Source organism: Benincasa hispida, chromosome 3 (assembly GCF_027475165.1).
Source record: "Benincasa hispida cultivar pf3 chromosome 3, pf3_genome.v1.1, whole genome shotgun sequence".
Lineage (NCBI taxonomy): Eukaryota > Viridiplantae > Streptophyta > Magnoliopsida > Cucurbitales > Cucurbitaceae > Benincasa > Benincasa hispida.
The window spans coordinates 52499473-52508982 of record NC_143480.1 but is presented as its reverse complement, the minus strand read 5'-3'; the positions used below and the strand labels follow the sequence as shown (position 1 = coordinate 52508982).

Genomic DNA, 9510 nt, shown 5'->3' with positions numbered 1-9510 from the left:
TGTCGTGTGGGATGGATCAAATATGTCATTATTCTGTTATGCAAAACTTGCTTCCACATTTTTCTCGTTTTCCTTCGAGGAGGCTTGATAGAGGTCAACTAAGTGTTTTAATGTACGACAGGTACGTGACCAATGCCCAGTCATTTCGCATCAGAAGCATTTATTTTCAACACTCTTTAAACTTTTATCATGTGGAGCTTTTTCTTTGTAGTCATCATTTTGTATGGTTCTTTTGAAATTTAAATGATTAAAACAACCACCACGAAAATAATAATTATTTTTTCTCTTTTACGGTCACGACCTCGACCACGATTATTATTAAAACTCACAACATTTACTTCAGGGAATGTTGTCGTTCTGGTTGGTCGAGATTCATGATTTTTCATCAATAACTCGTTGTTTTGTTCGACCACGAGAAAACATGAAATTAATTCATAATACTGTTAAAAATCTTTCTCTCGATATTGCTGCTGCAGGAGCATATTCGAGACATGAAATGTAGAAAATGTCTTCTCTAACATATCAACATCAGTAATTTTATCTTCGCATAACAACAATTTTGAATGCACTTTAAATAATGCAGAGTTGATTTGAAATCTTGTAGCCTCAAGTGCATCCACTCATAATGAGCTTTAGGAAGAATGACTGTTTTTTGATGATCATACCTCTCTTTCAGATTTTTCACAAGATACGGGGATCTTTTATTGTAAGATACTCAATTTTCAATCCCTCGTGGAAATGATGACGAAAGAAAATCATAGCTTTTACTTTGTCCTAATTGGATGTCATATTTCCTTCTTTAATTGTTTCTTCCAAGTTCATAGCATCCAAGTGAATTTCGGCATCAAACACCCATGATAAATAATTATCTCCATTAATGTCAAAGGCTGTGGATTCTAATTTTGTAAGGTTTGTCATGATAACACTATCACAAAATATTATATTTATATTAGAAATTTAATATGTACTAAATATGCAAAATAACATTTAATTTATTAATTATAACGAAGAGGAAAAAATCGACCTACCTTTAGCGGAAGAAACGATAGGAGCTCGTGCTGATAACGTGTTATGAAATTGAGAGCACACGGGAACACGGATATGAAAAAATATAATATAATAATGTTTTTTTTATATAATAATAATAAATAAAAACTAAAATTATAAAATTGGACAATGAAAAATTTTAGTGGAATTTGGTGTGGATTTCTCACCAATGGGTATATCATTTTAAGATCCACTAAAGGCCACTATTTATAGGCAGAGTGACAAACATGAATTACTACAACACATGGACAACATGAATGAAGACACATAGCATTTGAACACTAAGTAATGAACATCTATTTATTATTATAATATTTATAATACTACCAGATTCATTATTTAAGAATTACTTTGCGGGTTGTTAAAAAATTCAAGTGTTTGGATAAACATTGAACCAATAGAATTTTTTTCTAAAAGGTTGAACCAATAGAATTAAAGATAGGAATCTTAAGAAGAGGGAAAATACTCCCAAAGTTGTAATTTAACCCATATAATATATATATTATAACCTAAAAATAAGATTTAAATATTAATGTTGGCGTGTCTTTTCAATTTAGTTTCTATTGTTCCAATTTTTTTATTTGGTATCTTATATTTTAATATTTGTCAATTTGGTTCTTCACTGTCGGTAAATGTTAAACTTTGTCCATAATGACAAACTAATTTGATATGATATTTAGGATTAGTTTATTTCACAGATTTTGTCCTGAAATTTAAGATCGTTTTTTGATATTTTTATTTATTTTACATCATTTCAATTTTTAAAATCGAAGATATAATTATTAATTTTAAAACTTCTAATGTAGGTTTTCTAACATCCTCCATAAAAGTGAGATTTTTATTCCTCGAAAATGAGGAACAAAAATATAGTTTAATTAATTGATAAAAATATTTATTCCTAAGAAAGGAGAACTTTTTCGGTACAACGATGATGGATGGGGATCAAACTTTTGACCCTTAGAGAAAAAGATGTGGATGGAACCTAATACATTTATGATTAATAGTTTTTGTTATCTTAACTATTTAATATAAAATTTCATTATTGAATTAAATAATTTAATGATGATGAGTTAATGTTTGATATAAAAATGTTCATTTGTTTTTATCTTGAGTGATTAAATAATTAAATAATACAATATACTAAATAATGTTAAATTAAATTTATGACTATATTAATTGTTTTTTTACATTTAATTTATTTAATTTTGGTTTTTATATGCAGAATTGGTATATCAAATACATATATTTAATTTCCATACATTAATTATCATACCTATTTAAATATATTTAATCGAAAAAATGGTAAAGACCAAAGTGGACATTAGCAAAATTTTAACAAAAAGTTGTAAAGTATTTAAATTTATGGATGAAAATGAAAATTAAACTCAAAATTTTAAAAAATAAAACCAAAAAAAAGTATTATGGAGTAAAATAAGAATATATTAAAAAGTAAATTTAAAATGATAAAATTGGTAGTTGCTTTCCTACTCCGATCTAATAAAGGAATGAAAAAACACGTCACGACGCTGCTACCATCTTATTTGCCTATATATAAGCGTTCCCTGTTTTTGTTCGTCCTTCACAGTTCACTCTGTTTTTTCTCTGCCTTTAATTCAGCCACATTTCTTGGAATTTGAGAAGACAACAGAAGAACAACCAAAAGATTCGCTTCAATGCAGAGCTTCATTCGCCGGAGGTTGTTTTCGCCGTCCAAATCCCTTTCTCGCCTCCGTTACTTCTCTCAACTCGCTCACAATCACCCTTCTTTTCACAATGACGTCCCTCTTCCTTCTATTCCCCCCTTCGATTACTCCCCTCCCCCCTACAACGGCCCTTCCGCCGATCAGATCCTCGCCAAGCGCAAGGAGTTCCTCAACCCTTCAATATGTCACTACTACCGGAATCCGGTCAGAATCCTCGCTTAGATGTGTGCGTGCGTGTGGATGATTGGATTGGAATATAGGAATTTAGGAATTTAGGAATTTAGGAATTAGGATTGTTCATTTTGTTTTCTTCGGATTTCGAATGGTTAATTATCTTCTACTTATCTAATTTGAGTCTTGCTTTCGTTTTGCCTTCATTTAGGTATTGTAATTGCGTAAACTTTGTATTTGTTTTGATTTCCAACGCTATGTTTGCTTGTTTTTCTTTTTTCCGTAAGAGAGTAATCGGCTTGATTTGAATTTGGTTTCTGACACGTTTGTTCATGTATCTGCGTGTTTAATCGGGAGGACTGAATTTTTTGGACTGTTTCGTTTTGATAGTTGCTTGTGGTAGATGGAAAGAAGCAATACTTGTTCGACGACAAAGGGCGTAGATATCTGGATGCTTTTGGCGGAATCGCGACGGTTTGTTGTGGTCACTGTCACCCGGATGTGGTGGAGGCGATCCTCAATCAAACTAAGCGCCTACAACATTCCACTGTTCTGTATCTTAATCAAGCCATCTCTGATTTTGCTGAAGCTCTGGCTTCAAAGTTACCGGGAAATCTTAAGGTTCGCTAGTGCTTTTGTTTCTCAACTGGTAGAAAACTAGTAATAAATAGAAAAGAGAATAGTACTAATGCTGTCACTGTTTTTTGGATGGGTATTCAATCATAAAATCTCTTAGTCGCAAAAATATGATGACAGTTAAGCTATGCCCACTTTAACACTGTTTTTTTTTTTTTTTTTTGTTCTTTTACAAATCAGTATAAATCACATAATTTATAATGGAAGCCGGGCTAACTAAGATACAAACAAGCTTTTGAGTTGTCTTATTTACAGTCGTAGTTCAATGAATCGTAGATGCTAAAACAAGAGCCGTGTGGCACATATATACGTATTAAAAATTAAGCAATAACATATTATATAATGTATGGAATCTTGATATGTTCAGCCTCTTTATATCACCAGCAGTATGAAAATACAGTATTTAAAGTAAAGATGAACTACTTGCTTTATTTATTTATTTATTTATTTTACTTAGTTAGCTCGTCTTGTCTTTTCTTTTCTATTTTTAATGTTACAATTATTGGGTAGATAAGACAACAGCCATGTGGTTTGAGTCTGAATTATTGTGCATTTACGTAAGGGGAAAAAGAAAAAATAATCACTTGGATATTAGGTAGAAGAATAAGATGAGTATCAGTAGGATTGCACTTATTGGTAAATCCTGGGTCTATATTTCTTGTTTCATAATAATGATGATCCACTATAGTTAAGAAAGTTGAATATTTAAATAACTCTTGGAGCTTCCGATTTGATTGTATTACTTAGGTGGTCTTCTTCACTAATTCTGGGACAGAAGCCAACGAACTTGCAATAATGATGGCTAGACTTTACACTGGATGCCACGACATAATATCACTAAGGAATGCTTATCATGGAAATGCAGCTGGGACCATGGGGGCCACTGCACAGAGTATCTGGAAATTCAATGTCATACAGGTATAAGTTTCCTCTGTCTTTTCTTATGTCATTTTTTTATGAATGCAAATTCTTTTTGGACACTTGGGAGGGATTGGTTGTTAACTAGGCAAATTGGACGGTCCTTAGGCCGAAGTGCTTCTGATTGTGCTTTACTGCTTTTCCCGCCTGCTCAGTTTTTAAGTTCTTAGTTTTACTTTTTTATGTATCCCTTTTTTGGAAACTTATTGACATTCCACTTCCATATATTAACGTGATGTGGTTAGGATTATAATTGCTTTTTGTTGAAAAATATCTAGTTGCATCTCGAATAAGAGTTATCTCTGTACATTTCATCAAATTGTTCAATCATAATCTACCACATAACAAATTCTTCTTACTTTTTTTTTTTAGAAATATTTTAATTCAATTTTTATATGTATGATGATAATAGAATACATAAAGATAGGTACATATAGGGTTGAATTTCACCAAATATTGCTCTCTTTATTTTACCCGAAGGTGTGGTTCTCTACAAAATGTAGGGAAAATGTTTATTTTTCTCTTTGTTCTGTATCAATTTCGTTGTTATCATCGTGTAGTTTAGATGCTTGTCAGTTTTGTTGTACTAAAAAATTGAGAAATACGTTCCATTTCATCTGTGCCCACCTTATCTGTTAGTTGAAGATAACTAGATAAGGCATGGGTCAGTCGTCAGCATAATTGTTCTTTTTAACTCAAGGGGGTGAACTTCCATAAATTTACTTCAGCAGTAAAACACAACATATACCAATTATCATAAGCATGATTGTTTGACAACATTGCTAATTATGGAAACAGAGTGGAGTTCATCATGCTTTGAATCCAGATCCATACAGAGGTGTCTTTGGTGCAGACGGCGAGATGTATGCAAAAGATGTGCAAAACTTGATTGAGTTTGGAACTTCTGGTCAAGTTGGTGCTTTTATATCTGAAGCAATACAGGGAGTTGGAGGTATCGTTGAACTAGCCCCTGGTTACTTGCCTGCGGTGTATAAGTCCATAAAGAAAGCAGGAGGCCTTTGTATTGCCGATGAAGTTCAGGCAGGATTCGCCCGCACCGGGAGCTTCTTCTGGGGATTTGAGTCCCAAGGTGTTGTTCCTGACATAGTGACAGTGGCAAAGGTTAACTTTCTCTTCCCTTTAAGTTAGAGTTTACCCGTGTGGACGACTTTACCTGTTCTATAGACAGTACAACTGCGTCCTTGAGTTTTAAAGAATTTATCCATGTGAATGCATGGAGTGAGTAAAATTTTCCCTTTCTGTTCTACATAGGGCATTGGCAATGGTACTCCCCTTGGTGCTGTAGTGACCACTCCGGAGATAGCTGAGGTATTGACTCGTAGCAGTTATTTCAATACTTTTGGTGGAAACCCTGTTTGTACTGCGGCTGGACTAGCTGTTTTGAGAGTGATCGAGAAGGAAAAGCTTCAAGAGAACGCCCTTGTCGTTGGCACCTATCTGAAAGATAGACTCACTGCTTTGAAGGCCAAACATGAAAGTAAGATATCTCCAAACAAATGTTCTCAATGTAATAATGTTGGAAGAAAATGGTTTTTCATAATATACCCAAAATTGCTTGGTTGTTTGTTGAAGATTACATTACCTATTTTAATCCGTGCAGTTATTGGAGATGTGAGGGGAAGAGGACTGATGCTAGGTGTTGAACTTGTTACTGATCGTGAGCTGAAAACGCCTGCAAAAGCTGAAACATTGCATGTAATGGACCAGATGAAAGGTTAGCCATACTAAATATTTATAGACTGCAAAACATTAACAAGATAATATATTTACTGATTACATGGTTGATTATTTGTGGAAAGATTCCATACAACAGTATGGGATTACTAATACCATATGAAAGGTTAGCCATACTAAATATTTATAGACTGCAAAACATTAACAAGATAATATATTCACTGATTACATGGTTGATTATTAGTGGAAAGATTACTAATACCTCGTTTGGTATCATTTGGTTTTAGTTTTTAGTTTTTAGAAATTAAGTCGATATACACTCCTTCCACTTCTAAATTTACTGCATTGTTATCTACTTTTTACCAGTGTTTTAAAAAATCAAATCAAATTTTAAAAGCTAAGAAAAATGGTTTTTAAAAACTTGTTTTTATTTTTGGAATTTGGTTAAGAATTCAACTCTAGTACCTATGAAAGATTCAAACCATTATAAGAAAATGAAAAAAAAAAAGTTTCATTTTCGAAAACATAAACCAAAAAACAAAATGGTTACTAAACGAGACTTAAACGAACCCTCCTTTATTCATCTCCATTATCTGTATATTTTTCTTCAGTCCTTTCTTATTAATGAAGCTATACTCTGGAACGTAGAATTGGGAGTGTTGATTGGGAAAGGTGGATACTATGGCAATGTGTTTAGAATTACTCCTCCCCTCTGCTTCACTAAGGAAGATGCAGGTATTTTGTTTTCTCGACTCTCTGAAAGCCTGTTTGGAATAACTTTCAAGGTGTTTTTAAGTGCGATACTTACGAAGCCTAGTTAAGTGTGGAGAGAGATCTGATTTGTGCAAGTTTTTGGTTACAGATTTCCTTGTGGATGCAATGGATTACACAATGTCTAAGATGTGAAATTTCAGAAGGAAACATTATGAAGAATAAGCAAGCATATCATCATAAACACAGGGCTAGTAAATTGGTATAGAATCTCATTGTTTATATCAAGGCTGTGTTATAAGAAGTATTAATATATAACTCTGTAGATTTCTACTTGGTTTCCCTGGCATATATGAGTCAACACCTCGTTGCCTCTTTATTTGAAATGCATGCTTATCTCTCTTTTGTTTCGTTATTTTTCAATGTGCAATATTGCAACTGTGACGGTATCAAGTTTTAATATAATAAATGAGTCAAGAGTATCGCCATAATTAGTTTTTAATTCACCTAATCACCATAAATACTAACATCTAATTTTATTTAGAAACAAATTAAACAAATGAAAACCTGTAGAAGGAAAAATCTGGAGAATTTATTTTGTTTGAAAATATAATCTCAGTTAATCTAATTTATTTGATTTGCATCCTTATAAAGTATAATTTTCTAAAATATAATGGTTAAATTTTTAGCCAAACTTCAAAAATAAAAATAATTTTTTTATTTTTAAAATTTGAAGGTAAAAGTAGTGTTTATAGCATATATCACAACTTTGACGGAGGACTTGCAGCATTACTTTCCATATGGCAATGCACTCTCTGATAAATAAGCTTGAATGAACCATATTGAGCATCTCAATAGTCTTGACAGCATTGAGACGCTCCCTCAACTCAAATTCTGAGCTTTATTTGTTTGTTCCTTTTGGCTTGGATTCTTTGAATCTTTCTCTCGATTAGCCAATTTTCACTCTAATGACCATCTTCTATTTCAAAACGCTTTGTGGTATACAAGTTAGCGTACAATCAGGCGCCATAAGTAAAACGAACTATTTGAAATTTATTAGTTTTCCTGTATTTGAAATTTAAGCTTGTTTTTTCACCATTTCGTTATCATAACTTTTACCTATTTTAAACAAACGATTGAATATATTTTTAGTTAAATTTCGAAAAAACAAAAGCCAGTTTTAAGGTTCCGTTTGGTAACTATTTAATTTTTAGTTTTTTGTTTTTGAAAATTAAATCTATAAACACTACTTCCACCTTCAAATTTTTTCATTTCTTATCTACTTTTTACCCATGCTTTAAAAAATCAAGTAAAATTTTGAAAACTAAAAAAAAGTAACTTTAATTTTTTTTTTTTTTAGTTTGGGTAAGAATTCAACCATTGTACTTAATAAAGATGCAAATCAAGAGATGAGGAGAAAATAGAAGTTTTAAAAACCAAAAACAAAAAACGAAATAGTTACCAGACAGAGCCTAAAAGACTACTTTTTATTTTAAATAACGAAACAACAAATTTGTGGTTCAAAGCTTTATTTAATCATAAACTCAATTTTCACACCAAATAATCAATGAAGGGAGCCTAAAAAAGTAGTTTTTGTTTTTTAAATTTGACTACGAATTTTACTGTTTCTTAATTAAAAAAAATGAAAATGATTATAAAAGATAGTAAGAAAAGCTAACAAAACTTTTTTTTAAAAAAACAAAAATAAAAATGAATTATTCCGGCCCAATTTGATAACCATCTGATTTTTTAAAATTATGTTTATTTCCTCTCAATTTCATATAATGTTTTATATCTTTCTTAAGTAAAAGAGTTGAATCTTAGTCAAATTCCATGAATGAAAATAAGTTTCTAAAAACTAGTTTCTTTTTTAGTTTTTAATATTAAGTTTAAGTTTTGAAAATATGGGTAAAATGTAGATAACAAACACTACAAGAATTTTAGTTTTTCCTAACAAAACTTTTTCAGACGAAAGAAAAACTATCGGGATAACCCATTTTTCCCGACGCTTGTACTGAGGCGTCGGGATTAAATTATCTCCTGACGAATGTTTGATTAGGGTTGGGATAAATTAGTTATCCCGAAGGTAACCCAAATATCGTTGGGAGAACCGACCTCGCCCGACGATTGTATGACTGCCAGGAGAGGGTCAATTTTAAAACAAATATAAGCATTTTTTATTGAAGTTCTCTCGAAGGTGGTAGGTACAACCATCGGGAGATCCTGGTTAGCTCGACGGATTCTATACCATCGGACGTTCTAACAACCATCGAGAGTGCGTACTTAGTCCGACGGTTTTTTAAGTCGTTCGGATAAGACCATTTTTTAAAAAAAAAAATTAAGAATTTTTTTAGAGCTTTCCCGATGGTAACCCAAAAAACTGTCGGGAGTAACTACTTATCTCGACATTTTTTCCACCGTCGGGAGAGGGTCAATTATAACCCTAATTTTTTCCCTCATTTTCCCTGCCGCCTGTGACCATTTTCTCTCTAACCCCAAATATTCGTTTCTCTCCTTCTCGCACAGATCAACCGTCACACAGATCGTCGTTCGACGACAGTTGTCGTGGTTCACTGTCAGTTCACCATCCTCTCTTCCTCGTCGTTCGTCATTCGCCGTCCTCTCCTCT

General features: G+C 32.4%; 1 protein-coding gene across 2 annotated transcripts; it reads left to right on the top strand.

Annotated features, from left to right (window-relative positions):
• The first annotated feature begins 2550 nt into the window (after positions 1-2550).
• On the top strand, positions 2551-7296 carry LOC120074711 (alanine--glyoxylate aminotransferase 2 homolog 2, mitochondrial-like). 2 transcript variants are annotated; one of them, XM_039027930.2, is made up of 8 exons: positions 2551-2954; positions 3312-3542; positions 4305-4475; positions 5274-5597; positions 5748-5973; positions 6097-6210; positions 6819-6905; positions 7033-7296. In XM_039027930.2, the coding sequence occupies exons 1-8, from the start codon at positions 2721-2723 to the stop codon at positions 7074-7076; spliced, it is 1431 nt and encodes a 476-aa protein (XP_038883858.1). In that variant the 5' UTR covers positions 2551-2720; the 3' UTR covers positions 7077-7296. The 2 variants fall into 2 exon arrangements, with proteins under 2 accessions (XP_038883858.1, XP_090167586.1); XM_090311460.1 differs by having other exon boundaries at positions 2576-2954; positions 5748-6210.
• Positions 7297-9510: the final 2214 nt, after the last annotated feature.